The sequence below is a fragment of the Rhinopithecus bieti genome, unplaced genomic scaffold, assembly GCF_001698545.2.
Source record: "Rhinopithecus bieti isolate Rb0 unplaced genomic scaffold, ASM169854v2 scaffold_27306, whole genome shotgun sequence".
NCBI classification, from domain to species: Eukaryota; Metazoa; Chordata; class Mammalia; order Primates; family Cercopithecidae; genus Rhinopithecus; species Rhinopithecus bieti.
This window is the reverse complement of record NW_016812395.1, coordinates 17,508-40,535: the sequence shown is the minus strand read 5'-3', so window position 1 is coordinate 40,535 and position 23,028 is coordinate 17,508. Positions and strand designations below refer to the sequence as shown.

Below are 23,028 nucleotides of genomic sequence, written 5' to 3'. Positions count from 1 at the left end.
CACTGGGGCCTATCATGGGGAGGGGGGAGGGGGGAGGGATTGCATTGGGGAGTTATACATGATATAAATGATGAATTGATGCGTGCTGACGAGTTGATGGGTGCAGCACACCAACATGGCACAAATATACATATGTAACAAACCTGCACGTTATACACATGTACCCTAGAACTTAAAGTATAATAAAAAAAAAAAAGTTAGACAGTGACCACAGTCTTAATTTTTATTCTTATCCATGCCAAAATTATTACTCTACTAGTAGATAAATAGATAGGATCATGGTTATAGTTTTCAAGGGAGAAGATAGTATAGACATTATTTAATCCATGTCAATTATTTTATAAAGAATGCAAAAAAAGACACTGACTTGCCTAACATATCATTTATTATGACAGCTATAACAAATACACAGGTAGATAGTGACTCTCAATCCTTTGCTTTTGAGACTACAATTCAGTCTAACTCTCCCATACTCTTACTGATAGTACACAGAACAGACCTACGTATTACCCTCATGGGGTTTACCATCTGCTAGGGGAGCTAGAAATAAGATAATTATTTATACCTGTATAATAAGAAGGTTACAGTGTACTGGAACTTAGCAGTAGTCAGGGAAATTGAACCTAGACTAGGAGTCAGGGAAGGCCTCTTGATGATTTGATAGAACTTGAAGTTGCAAAGGGAACAGTTTGGCAATGCAGGAAGAAGAACATTCTAGGCTCACTGAACAGCTTGTAGAAAGGCTCAGAGTGAGTAGATAGTGTGTGAGACAAACCAAGCTAGGGCCAGAAAGAGCTTAGGGAGCAAGGGGAAGAAAACCTGAGATAGAGAAGCTAGGTGGGCATCTGATTTGGGCTGCTTTAGAGACCTTGGTGAGGAGTAGATGGATTTGAATGGAAACCCACGGCAAGGTTTGAAGCAGTGGAGTGGCTACCTTGGAAGTCATATAAATCATGTATCACTTTATTCTCAAAGCATAAAGGCAGAGTGCACACTAGTCTTCAGTTTGATCCTGACTCAGTGATTAGCAGGAGGCATGGGAAACAGATTTGTCCTGCCATTCTGGGCCTCAGCCGCCACACCTTACTGTCTGACCTGTACACAGACTGGTGCTTTGTATTAGCTTTATGCTTGTGTTTGGGACATCCCATCTTCTTCCACCCTTAACTCGGCAGCTACCCTGTTTTGCCATTTTGCCTTGTTTGGAAGCTCTCCATTCTCTCCTGGTGTCCTGGGATGCCACTTGCCCTGTCAGGCTCTTTCAGCTGCTGGGAGCCTGTGGATTTGAGTCCAAGTATATTATGCTGGCCACAGAAATTCATTTCTTTGAACACCTAAGTTGCAATCGCAGTTTCAAAGGAATCATATGCATTTGCTGCTTATGTTGCTTGGCTTTATTAAGAATGCTTGAGTTTTGAAATAATAATGTAATTTCTAACAACATGTAATTTATTTCTCTCATTCCAGTTGACATGATTTAATTTGCCTTTGATTTTGTCGTGAATGATGCAAGTGAAAAAAACTTGCCTGAGTTATTACTGCGTGTTCAACTGCTTTTTGTGTTTTCTTTAATTTGCAGTTTTCTCGTGTACTGAAGAATAGAGCCTGGCCTACTTTTAAACAAGCCAAATCTAAAATCTCCCCACTGCACAGCAGTGATTTCTGCCCTACCAACTGCCATGTCAATGTGATGGAAGTGTCTTATCCCAAAACATCAACCTCTTTGGGAAGTGCATTTGGTGTTCAGTTGGATAGTAGGAAGCATAATTCTCATGATAAAGAAAACAAATCTTCGGAGCAAGGTATACTAGCTTTTGCAACTTTACCAAATCATAAAAAGTAATTTAGGCAATCATAGCTGTTCGTGCAGCCCTGAAATTCAATAGATAACTGGTGTGCAAACAAGCATGAACTTTTATAAAGGAAGGATTTCTTACTGTAATCACTTGGATAATTATGCCTAAGTGTATACTGAATGAAAATGGCGTTAGGCATTTTTGTTATTTTTCTTCTAAGAAGGATGATTGCTCTTGCTTTCCTTATGCATATGATAGGCACAGCTCATCCTGCTGTGAAAGCTGCTGATCTGAAATGGCCCTGAAACTTTGAGGATAATACCTGAGGAACATCTGCAGCAATGCACTATGCCATTCTGTACCATCACAGTAGGACAAGGGATCAAACTGTCTTCTAGTTTTTAATTACAACTCCCCACAGGCTCTAATTTCTGAATTAAATTCAGCATTGGATCAGCATTTTATTTTATGGAATCTCAAATTTAACTTACTGGATAAAAAAATGGGGTATATAAACAATGAAATACTATTTAGCCATAAAAAGAAGTAAATCCTGTCATTTGTGACAACATAGATGAACTTGGAAGACATTATGTTAAAGTGAAATAAGCCAGACACAGAAAGACAAATACTATATGATCTCATTTATATGAGGAATCTAAAAAAGTTGATCTCATAGAAGTAGAGAGTAGAATGGTGATTACCAGGACCTGGGGTGATTGGGTGGGGGATTGAGAAGATGCAGGCCAAAGAATATAAAATTTCAATCAGATAAGAGGAATAAGTTCAAGAGATCTATTGTATAACATGGCGAGTATGGTTAATATATTGTATTCTTGATAAATCCTAAGAGAGTGGGTATACAGTGTTCTCAGCACCAACATGATAACTACATGAAGTAATACATATGTTAATTACCTAGATTTAGTCATTGCATTATGCATATATACATCAAAACATCAGGTTGTACATGTAATACATATAATTGTATCTGTCAATTAAAAAATAAAAATTAATTGGATTGGATTGTTATCATAAGTTAAAGGTGATACATGTTACTAAGGAATGACTTTAATTCCTCAGGGAAACTGAGCCCTATGGTGTACATTCAGCACACCATCACAACCATGGCGGCCCCTTCAGGTCTGTCTCTGGGACAGCAGGATGGCCATGGTCTCAGGTATCTGCTGAAAGAAGAAGACTTAGAAACCCAAGACATCTATCAGAAACTGCTGGGTAAACTTCAGACTGCACTGAAAGAGGTGGAGATGTGTGTTTGTCAAATAGATGAGTAAGTGTTTTGTACTACACTTTTAAGTTTGCCAAATTAAATAGCTGTAAAATGTGACTTAGAAAATTCAATAATTCTCTAGTTATTGGAAATTTAGGAGATTTGTGCTGATTATATAGATCCTCTTCATTCCAAAACTTTAAAAATGTTTTTTAATGGAAAAAATGCATATAGGTATGTATTTTAAGTAAGCATTTAATACCAGGGAAGAGAATGACAAAATTCTATCTTATACAAGGATGCTAAGTGAGTCTCAGTGTAAAAATATTACCTTGAAAAATATATTTGAAAGCATACCAGTTTTGTGTGAGGATTTCCTTGTACTCTTTGTAATTCAGGGTACAAATTTTGGTGAATATGCACTCAATAGAAATTTATAAAAGACATAAAGTATAATAAATGCTTAACATACTTGTTAAATGAGTAAATGCAAAATTATGTATCTCTAGGACAAATACTTTTTTCTGTTCTGATTGAATTCATGGCCTGCTAAGCAATAGCCCAAATATCTGTGCCAGTATTTTTAACCAAGAGAAGGTGGAGGCAGTTAATGAGCACCTTTCCAAATAAATCAGTTCTAATTCTTATTTAAGAATTTGATGGTTGGAGAATCGCCTGAGCTTGCGAGGATGCTTTGTCACGTCATGGTATAGGACGATGCTTCACATCTAGTCCAGACAGCTCTGTATAGTCAGAACAGTGTGGGGTTTGAAGTAGCTCAATTTCTCATGTACAGAAGTGAATGAGTAATAATAATGAATTACAAGTTTGTGGTGATGAAAGTTATACAAATTAATACAGAAAGTAATCAGCACACTGCCTAATATAATGCTTGCTCATCCATTCAAGGGATGGAAATTATTGAATATATCCCCAATTGGCAGATTCTGAAAATAATAGAAATATTGTTGTCTTCTTTTATTGTACTCGCTTCGTGAAGTTGTTGATTTAAATGGCTACAGATGTGAACTCTTTTTTTTTTTTTTTTTGAGACGGAGTCTCGCTCTGTCGCCCAGGCTGGAGTGCTGTGGCCGGATCTCGGCTCACTGCAAGCTCCGCCTCCCGGGTTCACGCCATTCTCCTGCCTCAGCCTCCCGAGTAGCTGGGGCTACAGGCGCCCGCCACGTCGCCCGGCTAGTTTTTTGTATTTTTTAGTAGAGACGGGGTTTCACCTGGTTAGCCAGGATGGTCTCGATCTCCTGACCTCGTGATCCGCCCGTCTCGGCCTCCCAAAGTGCTGGGATTACAGGCTTGAGCCACCGCGCCCGGCCAGATGTGAACTCTTGACTTCACACACCCATCTATCGTCCTGTACTTCATGGATAATTCAGTTTTGGCACAAAATATTTAGACCTTATTCCAAGCATTTGTTGTAATTAGACATTACACTGATGAAGTCATAATTTACATGATCTCTCATTTTACACATTTTTGAAATTTAGAGATCAAAATCATATTAGATGCATTATATTTTAAAAATTATCCTCAATATTTAGTATTTACTTTGCTAATTTTCTGAAGTTTTATGAGTGATTTAGAATTAAGATTTTGTTTCTTTATTTCTAATATACCAGTTTTGTGTATTATACTGTGGCTTTTCCTATTTACAGATGAATTAAACAGTTCAAGATTGCTAAGAGAAAAGGAAAGTATTTTTTAAGCAATTGCATGACATTTTTGAATTGTGTTGGAATCCTTGTGACAGAAGTTTATATTTTAGGATATGATATTTTACTTCATTTAATAAATGAGATTTTGTTGCATAATATATTTTAAAAACCAGTTGTTGTCTCCCAGAGGTATTTATGAAGTATATAGAATTTTTATTAATAAGGCAATAAATAGTGGCATTGAATCATAGCTTCTAGGCCTCAAAGGGATTTTAAGAAAACATCTGGACCAATCTCATACTTCTAGTTCCAAGAGTTGTTATTGCCATTTTGGGATGAGTCTTGTCAGTGGCAAGATTATTAATGTGCCTCAGCTGGCACTGCTCAGGGACTAATCTTTAATGCATTGACGATCTAGCACTGCCTGGCAATCCTCCAGGCTTTGTCTTTGTTAATTTATTGAATTTTTTTTAAAGGTTCAGGTGATGTAGAAATATTTTCAGGAAAAATATGTAAACGCAAGGAGCTCCTTTTACTTGGCTTAAAATGTTTATATTTAAGGCACTGGTTGCAGACTAGTTATTTTTATTAACTAAAACTACTTAAAATGATTACTTTTCACTGAAGTTTTCCCCACCCTGTTATTCTAAAAACCTTTACCCAACTGAGCATGTTTATTAGAAAAGTGACAAAAAGTGAGCAAATGATTGGAGAAACCACCTTGGTCTTCTTTGGGTACACCACATAATTTAATTCTAAGTATTTTCTTTTTTTTTCTTTTTTTTTTTTTTTTTTTTGTGACGGGGTTTCGCCTTTCCCCCCGGCTGAAGTGCAGTGGCCGGATCTCGGCTTACTGCAAGCTCCGCCTCCCGGGTTCACGCCATTCTCCTGCCTCAACTTCCCGAGCAGCTGGGACTACAGGCGCCCGCCACTTTGCCTGGCTAGTTTTTTGTGTTTTTTAGTAGAGACGGGGTTTCACTGTGTTAGCCAGGATGGTCTCGGTCTCCTGACCTCGTGATCCGCGCGTCTCGGCCTCCCAAAGTGCTGGGATTACAGGGTTGAGCCACCGTGCCCGGCCTAATTCTAAGTATTAATAGGTTCCACACAACTTAATGTGCAATATAATCGTGGTACAACAGTACAGTTGTTTTAAGTGCCTGGATTCCCCATTGCTTTTAATATTCAGAGACGCTGCCATGCAGTCGAGGTTAACACATTATTTAAAAATCTAGTATCTGAACAATTTTCTCACTCTATAGTAATTATTCCTAGTCAGAGATGTCTTTGCAAGTGAAGAAGCAGATCTCAGATGTGTTGCCAAGTTTTAAGATAAATTGCCTGATAACACCTCAGTGTTAGCTTTTCTAGAAGTTATTCATCCCTGTGAAAGGTCCTGAGGTTGAGCTTGTCTTATGATAAAGTCTGATTGTTCTGTCACCTGGGAATACCTCTCCGAAATGAAATTTCCTTTAACACATAGGCATTTCACTAAATCCTCCTACTTAGCTTCAGACCCAAAGATAGAATTAGAGATGAATTTCCTGTCTAGTAACATGAAGTAAGATGATGTAATGAATTTAATCAAGGATTTGTGATTCTGGTTTCACTTTGGAAAGTTAAAGACTTTTGCCCTTTAATGGGCTATTTACTGGGTAATGACACTTAGGTACAATAAATAAGTAAAAGGAAAAATAATTAATGTCCAAAACCTTTGACAGGGTTTTAAAATAGAGGATTTGTGTATTCTCATAGGGAGGAAAGGGGCCTGGTAAACACAGGGGATATGAGAACAGACTTCATTTTGCAGGTGCCAGATGCCTCAGGATTGAGTGATGAACAAACCACACTTTTAGACAGTTGGTAACCCGGGGGTTACAGATAGGAATGCTGGTGGTGGTGGTAGAGTAATAATTGAGGTTTCTCCAAGCATTTTGCTAGTAAATACACAAAAAGAGGGGCACACCATAAAAACCAGCTTTTTTATATGTGCTTATGTGCCAGGCAAGATTACACTATTATATACGTTGGCTTATTTCATTCTCACAGTACTTCTGTGAGTTGAGTTATGAAACACCGGGATGCACCCTACTCCCTCCAGAGTGTGCAAGTTAGATGCAGGGAGAGGGAATCCTGCTTAATTTGCACAGGCTATGTATATAACAATATGTTTTGCCTACCCTGCCTCTAAAATGCGGAAATAATGATAATACCTACTTCATAAGGTGCTTTTAGAGATTAAATGAGTTGATACCTGTTAAAGACTTAGCATGGTGGCTGTCATAAAAGCTCAACAGATGTTAGCAATGATGATGATGTTTAAAAACACACAGGTCATTGCATCATACTGTATACAAAAATCTTTTCTATCAATGGCACAAGAAGGAGATTCACCTGGAATTGCATGCTGCTGAAGCTTTTAATTAATGGACCTCTAGGAGGTAACTTAATATTGTATATGAACGAAAGTGAAGGGATTTCTGCAAGCACAAATATTATGGTTTGATGCCTTGTTGCTCTTCAGAATCTAGAAATTTTATGCAAAACATGGTGTTTAAAATACAGTTTTTCTATCATTTGTTTGTAAGCCTAACACTTGTTCCCACAGGGTCAATGCAAGCATGATTGCAGCTGTTTTAAATGAAAAGCAAATATCTGAATACAATTCAATGCAATGTAACTTTGAAAAAAATTATGCTTAGCCCCATGACTTCTAATTTAAAAGATACATAAGCTCAGAGGGCTCTTTGCAAAATGAGAACTCTTGCATTTTTTTTCCTCTTTGGTATTCAAAGTTCATCTGTCTGTGCAGCATAGAGCTTGGATAATTGGAGTTAGTCTAATGTTTTAATCTTTTAGGTGGAGAGGGTGAATAAATAGACAATCTGTCTTACACGACATAAAAGTATCTTTCCAAAGAGAAAACTGTGTTTAAAATCATCCATAGCTTTTGGTTATTAAAATGTTCACAGGGCCTCGAGCAGTGTAACATGGCTCCTTCAATTTTTCACTGGTGTCTAAAAACTATAAAATGTCAAAATATTATTCAAATCTCACCTCACTGTGAGACCTGACCTGACTGCACCACTATTTGAAATGGCAGCTTCACGCTTCCTTCCCTGCTTTGTTTTTCTCCTTACCATTTGCTGCCATTTGATATACTAGAAAGTTTACTTGTTTCTACTTGTCTTCTCTCAGTAGAATTTGAGCTCCAAGAAGGCAGGGGCTTTTGTGTTTTGTTTTTGTCGCTGTTGTTGTTTGTTTGTTTTTTGAGATGGAGCCTTGCTCTGTTGCCCAGGCTGGAGTGCAGTGGTGTGATCTCCGCTCACTGCAACCTCTACCTCCAAGGTTCAAGCGATTCTCCTGCCTCAGTCTCCCGAGTAGCTGGGACTACAGTCTTCTGCCACCACACTACACCCAGCTAATTTTTGTATTTTTAATAGAGACAGGGTTTCACCATGTTGGCCAGGCTGGTCTCGAACTCCTGACCTCATGTGATCCACCCGCCTCGGCCTCCCAAAGTGCTGGGATTACAGGCATGAGCCACGGCGCCTGGCCTGTTTGTGTATTTTATAAATTACTATATCCACTGCACCAAGAATAATGCATGGTATAATAAATGTGTTTAGTGAAATCACTTAACAGGTATGTATTCAATGCACAGCATTGGGTTTGACATTATGGAATATGCATAAGAGGTATAAGATATCTTCAGAGTCTTGAAATAATAAACATTACATTGCTATGGAAAAATGAGAACCAAGATATGTGCTAGTGATTGGAACTGAAAATCACAGGTATTTAGTAAATGTGAAGATGGCTGTTGGCTTGAGAAGCCCTATATGGGTCCTTTGTTTAGACATGGTTTAATTCATTTTGCAAATTTTTTTTTTTTTTATTTTTTTTTGAGACGGAGTCTTGCTCAGACGCCCAGGCTGGAGTGCGGTGGCGGGATCTCAGCTCACTGCAAGCTCCGCCTCCCGGGTTCACGCCATTCTCCTGCTTCAGCCTCCCGAGTAGCTGGGACTACAGGCGCCCACCACCACGCCCGGCTAACTTTTTGTATTTTTAGTAGAGACGGGGTTTCACCGTGTTAGCCAGGATGGTCTCGATCTCCTGACCTCGTGATCCGCCCATCTCAGCCTCCCAAAGTGCTGAGATTACAGGCGTGAGCCACCGCGCCCGGCCATTTTGCAAATTTTTTAGCATGCTGTTTGATAATAAAGTTCGATTCCATTTTTGCCTAATTTTGAGTTAGTTGTAACAGAAACATGCCACTGCCAAACGTTCAAGCCTAGTGTTGGAGTCAGCAGCTACTCAAAGTCCTCAGCAGGTTTCACACAGTTCAGTCTGACTGCAGCATTTTACCCTGGAGCCAAATGGAGGAGCTCTTTCTGTGGGCAGATTTGGGACATTTTATCCTGGCTTGCCGATGAGATTGTAATTACCCCATCCTCACATTGTGTGTAACTCTGTTTACTGTCTTGTAATCCCCAAGGCCAGGACTCCTGTTTGTATGAGCAGGGAGAGGGATTGACAATCCAATATTCTCCCTGCCAAATAGAGAATGCCTGGGCAAAACCCAAGGCACAGGTAGAGGGGTAGGTGGGTTTTTAATACTGAATGTGAGCCAGTGAGGACATTAAGGCCCATTTACAGTTTTGGTTTAATATTTGGCTAGCACTTTAAAGATTGTCCAGTATTTCCATAAGGTGGTGATGGTTGTGCTAATGGCCAGGGGCTAAAGATAACACCCTTTATGCACCAGGAATATTCATTCTCACAGCAGTCATGGAAGCCAGTTATTCTCATTATCCCCATTTCACAAGTATCCAATAAAACTACCACAGCTTTGTTTTAGTTGTAGTCATGCATGGCACAACCTGGATTTCAATGAAGCTTTCTGGTCTAAATTATGCTGTTTGTGTGACTTATTTTGTGAAGAACAAGTGAACTTTGAATGACATGCTTTTTATGCAATAGAATATTTACTTGATATGAAACATTGAAGCACTCTAGAAATATTTGTAAGCCTATTGTGTTCAGCAAATAAGGTAGTTATCTACAGCAGACAGTTTGAAAATGTGCATTTATTTTTTTAATATTACATTGCAGCCTTCTGTCTTCAATAACATATTCTCCTAAATTAGAACGTAAGACATCAGAGGGCATAACACCAACAGACAGTGACAATGAGAAGGGAGAAAGAAACAGCAAACGGGTCTGTTTCAATGTAGCAGGAGATGAACAGGAAGATTCTGGTCATGATACCATCAGCAACAGAGACTCTTACAGGTAATTCACTTACTCATCAAACTCATTTACTCAAGAAAGTCAAACGTGATGCTGGATTTTCCACAAAGATCTTGAAAAAAGTTTTTGATTTTTTTTTTTTTCAGTTGGTCTTTCACAGTCATCACTTGTTATTACCAACCTCAGACAAAGCATAATGGGACAGTGTAATATTTCAAATCCTTCCCTTTTCTAATATGAATAGCTTGGAAAAAGCATTTTTTCTGTGGTGGTGTGAGCCTAATTTGGGAGCGTTGTTCTATATATGGATTGTGTAACATATATAGCAAATAAGAAAATTGTGTCTAATCTGAGGGATTAACATTTTTTTCAACTATCTGTTTCTGTCACTGGTTTATTGGGTAGTGAATAGGAGTTCTTTTGGCCCTTTTTTCTCTCTTTTCTTTTCATTTTCTATGTTCCAAACTAATTGGACTAATGTTCCTTGCCTACCTCTGAGACAAAGCTTGGGTTTTTTACTCTCTTGGATATCTTCTGTATTAGTTTTCTAGGGCTGCTGTAACAGATTACTACAAACTGGGCAGCTTAAACAACAGAAATTTATTATCACACAGTTCTGGAGGTCAAAAATCTGAAATCAAGGTGTGGGCTGTGTTGGCTCTTTCTGAAGGCTGTGGAGGAAGGATCCGTGCCAGGCCTGGCTCCTTGAAGTGTAAATGGCCATCTTCTCCCTGCGTCTCTGCACATTCTCTTCCCTCCGTATGTGTCTTGTGTCCAAGTTTTCCCTTCTTATAAGGACATTTTATAGGGCGGCTTAAGGTCGCACCCTAATGACCTCATTTTAACTCGATTACCTTTGTAAAGACCCTATCTCCAAATAAGGTCACATTCTGAGGCACTAGGGATCACTTTTCAACCACATGAATTTTGTTGGGAGACCCAGTTCAACCCCAAATACTTTCCCTCCAAACTCTGTTTTTGTCTTCCTACTAGACTTTCAAATGATGTCTCCTCGCATGAACTTCCTTAATTGAAAGTGCTTTTTGTTCCTTGAATTCGTGTATCACCTGATACCTCGCTAAGGATTGTCATAACCAGCCACATAAGCTGTGTATACAACTTTAACATCTTTTTCGTTTATGTTAAGTGAAAGCAAAAACTATCTTCTTCAGTCGTTTATTATGCAGTGTTTTGCAATGAAAAGATATTGATTCAATAGTAAAGTTCTCATCAGAGTATATGTAACTAGCTACAAACTAGGAGCTAACATTAAAAATATACTTTACCAAACACATGGGGGAAAAGGAAGATTTTACATAATCCTCACTGCGACCCTCGGTGGCAGGTTCTGATAGGAACTCCATTTTACATATCAGGAAGCTGAAGCCCGGAAGGCTGATGTCATTTACCTATGAGACCAGGTGGTCTGGCTTCCCAGTTTGTCTCTTAACCACTCTACTGTTCCAATTTCCGTGTTTCTAAAAAGGATCTTAATGAACACATAAGAGTTATTCTGGAGATTTAATCATAGATCAGACAGATTAACCACTTTTATCACTTCATTTACTTTTCACTTCTAAGCATCCCAACCTGCTCTTTAATAGGAATCTGTAGGGTTTTTCCCGGTGGGAAATTACACATCTAAAAATACTTCCTTAACTCAAGTTCTAGTTATCAGATAATTAAAATTACCCTGACAGTTTCCCTCTAGGCTAAGATAGAAATTTTAAATGTAAATTTAAAGTTAAGGAAGTCCTTTTTACTTATTCTGAGAGGAAAGAAAATATTTTATCTCCTGCACTATTTCTGATCTGTCCGTGTTCACACACAAACATTTTAAACCTTTCCTTCCTTGGGCATTCATCATTATCAAGCACTTCCCTGTGCTACAAGCTCTGAGGTGGAGACAGACAAAGTTCCTAACCTCTATAAGGAAGCTCAGAGTGTAACCAATAAGTTATGATTTAAGCTATCAGAAAGGGACAGAAATCACAAAACGGTATTTTGTCTGTATTAGCAAGTTATCTAATTACCGGCATATATCATGAAACAGATTATAAAGAATTTTAAGTTTGGTGTGACTCCTAGTTTTATAACTAACCGCCCTTAAAAAAATCATTTGGGACTAGATTATATGATACAAGAAAATTTGAAATATAATTGAATCAAAAATATGCCATCTTTAAAAGGTAAGATAGACTGAGTTGAACAAATTTATCTTTCCCATAGTTTTCTCTAAAACATATTAATAAATATAACTGATATAAGTTTATATCATAAGAAATTGCAGGGACACCTGGGCAGTTGCACTCTTACAGTAACATGAAACTTACTGTTTTCAGTGACTGCAACAGCAACAGGAATTCCATCGCCTCCTTCACCAGCATCTGCAGCAGCCAGTGCAGCTCGTATTTCCACAGTGATGAAATGGACTCAGGTGTGTTCATTGGTGAAGGCCTGTGGGCTTTTTGATGTTAGTCCTATAGGAGATAACTTTAAGGTTTTAATTTCTTAGATCCATATGAATTTTTATTTTTACCTTTTATCATTCACTCTCTGTGGCCACACATATTGCTTTTCAATTTTATGTGCTTCATAGTCTATTTCCCAATCCCATTTTAAAGGGAGTGAGTTAAAAAGCAATGAAATAAGCAAACTAATTGTAATCTTCAGATATGCTCTATGATCTCTTTATGGTTCTACGAAGGATTATAGGTACACAGGAAACATACTGAAAGTATTAGGCATTGTTGATGGGGATGGGCAGGTGTGGAGTTTGAAGCATTAAAGACAGCAGGTTCACCTAAGCTAGCTTTATATGTGGATGAGGATTGAGGGTAATGAGAGAAACAGATTGATGTAATTATTTTATAAATATGTTATCTTGTATGTGTTAAGCACAAATACTTTTCATCCAATTAGGGAAAATCTTAATTTTTGATTATTCAGTTTATTTCAACTCTTCAACCATTGGAGGAACATAATTTGAAAGAATAATTAACAAGTATCCTTTCTAGGGGTCACTCTGCCTTCAGAAGAAGTAATAACATCCCAGGAGCTATTAAATCTTTTGGAACTCTCTCTGAACATGAGAACTGTGCATGGAATAAGAGCTTGTGTTTAATTTTTACATTTCATTTAATATTTAAAATATTTTGGAATGTTAAACATAAGATGAGTGATTGTTGTTTTTGGTTTTGTTTTTGTTTTGATATCTAGGTGATGAACTTCCCCTAAGTGTTCGCATTTCTCATGATAAACAGGACAAGATACATAGTTGCCTTGAGCATCTTTTCAGCCAGGTACAGTCGGGCATTTGTGGGGCTTTTGTTCCACAACTAAACTGTCAGGAGTCCCTTTTTCAGATGCAGTACAAGGAGCTTGGAGTTAGAACAGAAAGGCCTCGATCTGTCCTTCCACCTCCTTTACCTCAATTTCTGGCATTTAAACTAGGAATAAACATTCCTTCAGTCAACTCACCTAAAGGATTTTTGTGAATATCAAGTATTTTACAGTCCTGGGAAAATTACCGTTATACACATAGGAGTTCCCCTTTTTAGGATTTTTTTTTTTGTTTTTTGTTTTCAGAAAGCTTTATGATGTTTCTTGCTCAACATTATTTCTAATTTTAAAAAGCACAAGATATTGCCTTGCTGATTTTGTCATTTTTAATTAAAATAATGTATAGCCATAACCAAAATTTGCATAGTAGAAGATTTTTACCACCTTTTGAAAAGGCATTCCATAATTTTATAGTTGCTAAGAAAACTCAGAGATATTTGATGTTCTTTTGGGTGAGGATGTTCTTTTGTGAGGTAAATTTATATTTTGTATTAATATATGGTAAGATAGTAAGAAATGTCATTGCAAATGTTATCAGGTGCATTTATTTCAATATTTTATGTAACGATCGGGGTTTCAAAAATAATTGTTGCTTTAAGAAAACGTTTTATAAGATTGACTTTTAGAAATATATATCATGTACTATGAGAAATATGTAACTCAGAAATCGCTACTATTGACAGGTGGATTCAATTACCAATCTCCTAAAAGGGCAGGCTGTTGTGAGGGCCTTTGACCAAACCAAGTATCTCACTCCAGGCCGAGGATTGCAAGGTAAGTCTTGAAAAATTACCTAGTAGAAGCAATTGAGAAAAAAAGTTGGTAGACAATATAGTCAAGAAGCAAGGAGACTGCATAAGAGGAGCAATTCCGGTTACTCATGTTTCATAATTCACTGGATACTACTTCTATTTTGATAATTTTTGAATATGTAAAAAAGTCAGCATAGGAATTTTTACATTTATTTGAAAGTTTAAAATGTTTAATGCCTATAGGGGCCAGGCTAAGCAAAAATGAGTTAATCGAAGATACATAAACATGAAGTTGATTTTGCTGAACCCAAGCATAATGTCTCCTTGGCTGTTTCCCAGTGGTAAGGAAAGGGTGTGGGGAATGAGAGTTGATGAATGGAAAGGATGGAGCTGCCAGTCTGATTAGTAACTAGTTTGGGATAATGAAAGTAGAGTTTTCATCTAAATTTGCTTTGTTTAAACATTTATTAAAAAATAACATTAAGGTTTGACTTTTTAGGTTTAACGGATTTTCTGATGGTATGGCAAAATAAATGACCACCATGTCAATAGTCTAGGACAACAGTGACAGAAGAAGGTTTTGAAGCCTAAAGGTTTAATTGATTGGGAACAAGTTGAGACTTAAGAGAGATTTCTGTGTTTATTTAGAATTTCAACAGGAAATGGAACCAAAGCTGAGTTGTCCAAAAAGGCTACGGCTTCATATCAAGCAAGATCCCTGGAATCTTCCCAGCAGTGTCCGGACTCTTGCTCAGAACATCAGGAAATTTGTTGAAGGTCAGCGTGAAAAGCAAAGATCGTTGCATGATCTTAGCAATAATCATTTAAAAACCCACTAAAACCAAAAGTTTGGTAATGCCTGATTACTTTTTGCAGTGTTTCCTGTTGTGAAGAAAATAAAAGTACTGAAAATGGTGAGGGAGAAAGAGGGCAAGAAGGAATAAGATTATAGGGCCTTGTGTCCCCAGGGTTATAAACATCATGGAGAATATTCTCATTGAATAAAATAAGGGCTCAAAGTTGTGAAGACAAATCGAACATGAAGAGAATTTAAGACTTTATAATAGGAGACAATGTCATAAAAAAAATTCTGAAGGATATACAAAAGGCATGAAGCTAATGCTTATCCAAAAAAAAAAAAAAAATCAATTGTGAAGCTGTATGAGAATCAAAATAATCACATAGGTTGCATCATTAATTTTTACGTTTTTATTTCAGAAGTGTTTGTCTAAGTTGATTGCTCTTAACTACCATAACACTATTTACATGACATTCCATAACTGGTAAAACCTGTGAATTGGAGACATATAATTTTGAGACGACTTCATTGAGATAGATTGCATGTTGTTCAGAGTCAGCGTGATTAAGTAGAAAATTCTGAGAGTTTCCAAAATGATTATGGTGAAAAAGATGAAATGAGAATTCATCTAGTTTTAAAAATATATAACTCAGCAATTTTCTTCCCAGTGATTAGACCAGTGGTAGCAACATCTGGAGGTATTTTTGGTTGTCACAATTGTAGGTGTGCTTCTGACCTCTAGATAGAGTCCAGGGATGCTGCTGAACATTCTAGAATGTATAAGAGAGTTTCTCACAAGGGAGAATTCTCTGATCCAAAATGTTAATAGTGCTAAGATCGAGAAACCCATACAATAAATACTATTCCTGTGTTTACAGTTTTATTCCTTAGTCATTTGTGTGTCAGTTGGATGTGATCAATAGTATTCAGTGGTATTTAGCAGAATTACAGTATAACTGCAGTTATTACCTTAAGTGGGGTAAATTAAAGAGAGCTGTAAATGTTGCTGACAAAAGACAGCCTCTTATACCAAATGGAGTCTGAATCACTTAACTCTTTTAGGCTTCAACTTACACATTTATTAAATGACAGAGATGGCCTAAATGTTCTGTGATTACTAAGTCTTCTGCATAGACTTATACTCAAATATAACAACTTTTGTTTAGAGATTAGTAGAAAGGAAATTTGTATGGATATGGAATACTTCCCCAAATAAATCATAGTGATTCTACCTTGTGATAAAATCTTTTGTATTTGACAGCTGGATTTCTTGGCTATATTTTTATTTTATGGCCTAATATAATGTTTATCTGTGATACTTTGTAACATAATATTTAATGAAAAGTACGAATTTAAAACTCCCCAAAATATGAATAGCATAAATATAAAATGCATTTTAAAAAACAATTATGTTTTAGAAATTTAAGTATATACTTTACTGAGTAAAAGACATATTTCTGCTGAATAGATGCCAGTATTATGACACTACTAGAAATTATAATTCTGCAGTTGTTCTCATCATCTTTGAGATTTTATATTTGTTTTAAGGTAAATGTATATTGACTAGGAATTGAGAAATCCTTAAATAATCTCCCCACTTTTTTGTTTTGAACAATTTTATCTTTCAGATAGAAATTTCTAATGCTCTCATTAGTTTCCAAGAACTTCTTGGCTTCTGCATTAATTTTACTATTTACCCAAAAGTTATTCAAGGGCAGGTTATTCAATATCCATGTAATTGTATGGTTTTGAGTGAATTTCTTAGTCTTTATTTCTAATTTGATTGTTCTGTGGTCTGAGAGAGTGGTTGTTATGATTTCACTTTTGACAGTTTATTGCTAGCGATTACAACAGTTGTAGCTTGCAGAACACCAAGTAGGCTAAAACAGCTAAGGATGACCTAAAAAGCTGCCAGCATTTGCTGAGAAGGTTTTATGTCTGATTATGTCATTGCTTTTAGTGTATGTGCCATGTGTTGATGGGAAGAATGTATATTCTGTTGTATTGGGATAGAGATATCTGTAGATGTCTATCAGGACCATCTGATCAGTGCTGAGTTCAGGTCCTGAATATCTTTGTTAATGTTCTGCCCCGATGATCTGTCTAATACTGACAGTGGGTTGTTGAAATCTCTAACTATTATTGTGTGGGAGTCTAAGTCTCTCCGAAGGTCTCTAAGAACTTGCTTTATAAATCTGTGAAACTATTGAGAGCAAAGGTAAAATATACCAGACTCTCTGGGACACAGCTAAGGCAATGTTAAGAGGAAATTTTGTGGCACTAAATGCCCATATCCAAAAGTTAGAAAGATCTCGATATATAAACCTAACCCCACAAGCAAAAGAACTATATAACCAAGATAAAATCAAACCCAAAGGTAGCAGAGGACAAGAAATAACTAAAATCAGAGCTGAACTGAAAGAGATTGAGATACAAAAAACCGTTTAAAAGATCAATGAATCTAGGAGTTGGTTTTTGAAAAAATTAATAAAGTAGATAGACCACTAGCTGGGCTAGTAAAGAAGAAAAGAGAGAAGATCCAAACAAACATATTAAAAATGACAAAGGAGATATTACCACTGACCCCACAGAAATACACATAACTATTATGTGTATTTACATATAAGTGTCATAACTATGGATACTTCTATGCACATAAACTACAAAATCTAAAATAAATGGATAAATTCCTGGACACATACACCCTCCCAAGACTGAACCAGAAAGAATTTGAATCCCTGAACAGACCAATAACAAGCTCCAAAGTTGAATCAGTAATAAATAGCCTGCCAACCAAAAAAAAGCCTGGGGCCAGATGGATTAACAGCCAAATTCTACCAGATGTACAAAGAAGAGCTGGTACAGTTTCTATCAAAACTATTTCAAAGAATTGAAGAGGAGGGACTCCTCCCTAACTTATTCTAGGAGGCCAGCATTATCCTGATACCAAAAACTGGCAGAGATACAACAACAAAAGAAAACTTCAAGCCAATATTCTTTATGAACATCAATGCAAAAATCTTCAACAAAATACTGGCAAACCAAATCCAGCATCACATCAAAAAGCTTACCTACCATGATCAAGTAGTCTTTATCCTTGGGACACAAAGTTGGTTCAACATACTCAACTCAACAAGTGTGATTCATCATATAAACAGAACTAAAGACAAAAAGCATATGATAATCTCAGTAGATGCAGAAAAGACTTTTGATAATATTCAACATCACTTCCTGTTAAAAACCCTCAATAAACTAAGTATTGAAGGAACATACCTCAAAATAGTAAGAGCCATCTAAAACAAACCCACAGCCAACAACATCATACTGAAAAGGAAAAAGCTGGAAGCATTCCCCTTGAAAACCAGCACAAGACAAGGATTCCCTCTCTCACCACTCCTATTCAGCGTAGTATTGGAAGTCTTGGCTAGGGCAGTTAGGCAAGAGAAAGTAATAAAGGGCATCCAAATAGGAAGAGAGGAAATCAAACTAACCCTGTTTGTAGGCAAAATGATTCTATATCTCGAAGACCTTATAGTCTCAGCCCAAAAGTTCCTTAACCTGATAAACAAATTCAGCAAAGTCTTGGGATACAAAAATCAATGTGCAAAACTCACTAGCTTTCTTATACATCAACAACAGTCAAGCTGAGAGTCAAATCAGGAATGTAATCTTATTCACAATTGCCACACAAAGAATAAAATACCTAGGAATACAACTAACCAGGGAGGTGAAAGATTTCTACAAAGAGATCTACAAAATACTGCTCAAAGATATATTAGAGATGACACAAACAAATGGAAAAACATCCCATGTTCATGGATAAGAAGAATTGCTACCATTAAAATGGCCATACCGCCCAAAGCAATTTACAGATTCAATGCTATTCCTGTTAAACTACCAATAACATTTTTCACAAAACTAGAAAAAAACTATTTAAAAATTCGTATGAAGCCAAAAAAAGAGCCTAAATAGCCAAGGCAATCCTAAGTAAAAAGAACAAGGCTGGAGGCATCACACTACTCAACTTCCAACTATACTACAGGGCTACAGTAACCAAAACAGCATGGTACTGGTATGAAAACACACATAGACCAATGGAGCAGAATAGACAGCCCAGAAATAATGTCACACACCTACGACTATCTGATCTTCTACAAGGCTGACAAAAACAAGCAATGGGGAAAGGATTTTCTATTTAATAAATGGTGCTGGGATAACTGGCTAGCCATATGCAGAAGATTGAAACTGAACCCCTTCCTTACACCTTATACAAAAATTAACTCAAGATGGATTAAAGACTTAAAAGTAAAATCCAAAACTATAAAAACTCTAGAAGACAACCTGAGTAATACCATTTTGGACATAGGAATGGGCAAAGATTTCATGACGAAAATGGCGAAAGCAATTGCAACAAAAGCAAAAATTGACAAATGGGATCTAATTAAGCTTAAGAGCTCCTGTATAACAAAAGAAAGTATTAACAGAGTAAACAGACAACCTACAGAATGGGAGAAAATTTGCAAACTGTGCATGTGACAAAGGTCTAATGTCAAGCATCTATAAGGAACAAATTTACAAGAAGAAAAACAATCTCACTAAAATGTGAGCAAATGAGATGAACAGACACTTTTCAAAAGAGGACATACATGTGGCTAACAAACATGAAAAAAAGCTCAACATCACTGTTCATTAAGAAACATATGAAAAAAAAGCTCAACATCACTGCTCATTAGAGAAATGCAGATCAAAACTACAATGAGATACCATCTCACACCTGTCAGAATGGCTATTATTAAAAAGTCAAAAAATAACAGATACTGACAAGGTTGCAGAGAAAAAGGAACACTTACACACTGTTGGTGTGAATGTAAATTAGTTCAACCATTGTGGAAAACAGTGTGGTGATTCCTTGACCTAAAAACAGAAATACCATTCGGCCCAGCAATCCCATTATTGGATATATACCCAAAAGAATATAAGTCACTCTGTCATAAAGATGTGTGCACACATATATTCATTGCAGGACCACTCATAATACCAAAGATATTAAATCAACTCAAATGCCCATCAGTGGTAGACTGGATAAAGAAAATGTGGTACATGTATTCCAGGGAATAATATGCAGCCATAAAAAAGAATGCAATAATGTCCTTTGCAGGAACATGAATGGAGCTGGAGTCCATTATCCTTAGTAAACTAACACAGGAACAGAAAACCAAATACCACATGTTCTCACTTGTAAGTGGAAGCTAAATGACGAGAACACATGGACACAAAGAGAGGAACAACACATACTGGGGCCTATCAGAATGTGAAGTGTAGGAGGAGGGAGAGGATCAGAAAAAATACTTAATGGGTATTAGGCTTAATGCCTGGGTTATGAAATAATCTGTGCAACAAACCCCCATGACACAAGTGTACCTATATAAGAAACCTGCACATGTACCCTTGAACTTAAAAGTTTTAAAAAATACATTTCTAATGCAGGATAAAAGTTTAATTTTCAAAAGTACTCATTTTAAGAATCTTACATTTTCTTCTCAAGACCTACTTTTGTGCTCTTTGTAACTCATGTCACAATAAGCAGTTATAGGAATGATAACTATATACACATAGTGATTGATGGATTGATCGATATGTGTTGTGTATATGGGTGCCACTCTTGGTCATGGGAATCCACTAGCCAGTTGAGTGTGGTTGAATGGGCTGAGAGTCTTATAGTCAATTATGTGGGGAGGGCTCTCTGTAGAATTTAAGTTGCATCTCTGGTTGCAGATTTCTTTGTTTCAGTGAGCTGTTTGGGTCAGAGCTGTGATTGTCACCATGTTAAGTGAATCTTTAAAAATGATTACTTTTTGCTTCATCTCATTGGACTATGCAAGGGAGAGGGCATACTACCATTTCCTGGTAATCCCTGTGATGTCTGGTCCTGTTAGGAGTGGAAAAAGCATTAGGATCATTGAAATCCATTGCTTGTTCTGTGGAGGCACTCTGAGAAACTTCGCTGGCTCAGCACGAATTTATCCTATTCAGCTTAAGTCATTTTCATTCTACTTCCTAGACTGTCTTTATATAGTGAATGAATGACTTAATGGAAGGTTAAATCTTGGGACTTAATTTAACCTGGTGCCACCAGGCCAGAATTTCTTGGTTTATATAAGTAGCTGGGATGACCCCATTTCTAATGTTTTTCCTAGTCTCTGATTTCAAAATATCCCATCCATTATATACCACATGTGATATCAAGGTGTTGTAATTCTATGGTCTTTATTTAGAAAGAACTGTTGCAGTGACATTCAAAAATTGTGTTACTATATACTCACCCATTCATAGCAGATTAAACTGTGTGTAGAAGAGAGCAGAGAAGATAGTGAATTAAGTGAGGAAAGATTAATTGTATGGTGTCACTAAGACGATGCCTGTCTCCTGCTTAATGTTAACGCTGAGGTAAGTTATGTTCTCATATCATCAGCTGAATGAAGATATTTTTATCTGAGTAGCCCACCATCACCTTAAATTCAGATGTTTATTAGTGAACACATTTTCGACTTTTTGTTCCCTAAAAGAAAATGCTTTATTCTAAATCTCATTTTTTTTAGCAACCTACATTTAAAAATTTTTTTCCCTATATTTGTCCCAATATTCTAAAGAGTGTCTCTTCAGTTTTTTCCTTTTTCATCACACTTCAGTAATTGCAATGATTTTTCTGGCTAACCTCCCTCTCCCTATCTTGTTCTGATTCTTATAACCATTATGAGATTCATCTTCCTAAAATATCGTGTTCATAATTTCACTACTGTGTCACAGAGTCTTGCAGTGATTTTCTGTTATGTAAGACTAAACTCATCGATCTGTTAGAAGCCATTTTTCAGTGGAGCTTTCTAATCCTATCCCAATCTCAATCTCTTAATGACATAGTAAAATCTCTCTATGCTAGATTGTTAAATAATTGTTATTCATTCTCCACTATATTCCTTGCTAGCAAAATTTCTCAGTCTTAGAATGTGTGTCTCTTTTCTTGACAGTGATAATTTAAAGTTTTATGAAATATTTTGTAGTCTCATTTAGAATTCTATACCAACTTCGGCCAGATTCGGATTACAATAATAACAGTCTTCACGTGTATATAGCACTTTAAACAATTTTCAAAGACTTTTCATACATATTCTCACTTATATTTTACACAGACCTGTAAAATAGACAAGGCAGATGTTATCTTCATTTATGAATGAGTTAATTGAGACTCAAAGTAATTTAGCAATTTTCTAAAGCCACAAAATTAGTATGTAACAGCAGTCTTCTGACTCTTAGTTTATTATACTTTCCTGCCTCTGAAATCCTTTTCTTCTTTCAGTCTCACTTGTAAAAATTAGTGCCCTTTCAAGTATTTCCTGCATTTCTTTTCGGTCAATTCTGTCTTTCTGACTCTATTGTGAATCTGTCTAGAATAGGATATAACTTAATCTTTTTTGTTTCCCGTAGTCTTGGGTATTTAGCAGGAACTTTGTAAGTTTTTAAATTTACATCTGTGATTGACCCTGCGTGGGTTGGGGTTGGAAGAAGAGTATATATATATATATATATATAAAATATTGTTTGACAGTTTATTGCTAGCGATTACAACAGTTGTAGCTTGCAGAACACCAAGTAGGCTAAAACAGCTAAGGATGACCTAAAAAGCTGCCAGGATTTGAATGGTGTTTCATTGACTGATATAATTCAGAGACATTTCAGGATCTTGAACAATGGATAGAATTAGTGTAGGCAAACAGGCAAGAGTAACATGTCAAGTGAATTGATTTTTATTATTTAATATTAGGTTGGTGCAAAAGTAATTGCTGTTTTTGCCATCCATCGAAAGTAATGGCAAAACCACAATTACTTTTGCACCAGCCTAGTATAATAAGATCATACTAATTTTGACTACATAGTTAAAATATGGTATTTGTGACAGAAAGAGTGAACAATTAACTGATGTGTTTTCTTTCTCTGCAGAGGTGAGGTGTAGGATACTCCTGGCTCTTCTTGAATATTCAGGTAACATTTTGCATTTTATTTTTTTACTATTTAAGTGATTGTGGCCCAGGATCATAAAGGCCTTGAAATTTGACGACAGTGCCTTCAACCATTTACAAAATAGAAATATGATCCCTACCTTCTCCAAATCTTTGGAAAGATTAGAAAAGTA

At 36.5% G+C, this 23,028-nt stretch overlaps 1 protein-coding gene across 1 annotated transcript in view; it reads left to right on the top strand.

Moving 5' to 3' along the window:
* The window catches only part of LOC108544915 (phosphatidylinositol 3,4,5-trisphosphate-dependent Rac exchanger 2 protein-like), a 164,636-nt gene extending 161,545 nt beyond the window's left edge, over positions 1–3,091 (top strand). The window contains 2 exon segments of the mRNA XM_017896328.1: positions 1,580–1,802; positions 2,880–3,091. Coding sequence (XP_017751817.1) covers positions 1,580–1,802; positions 2,880–3,091 — 435 coding nt within the window.
* The last annotated feature ends 19,937 nt before the right edge of the window (positions 3,092–23,028 follow it).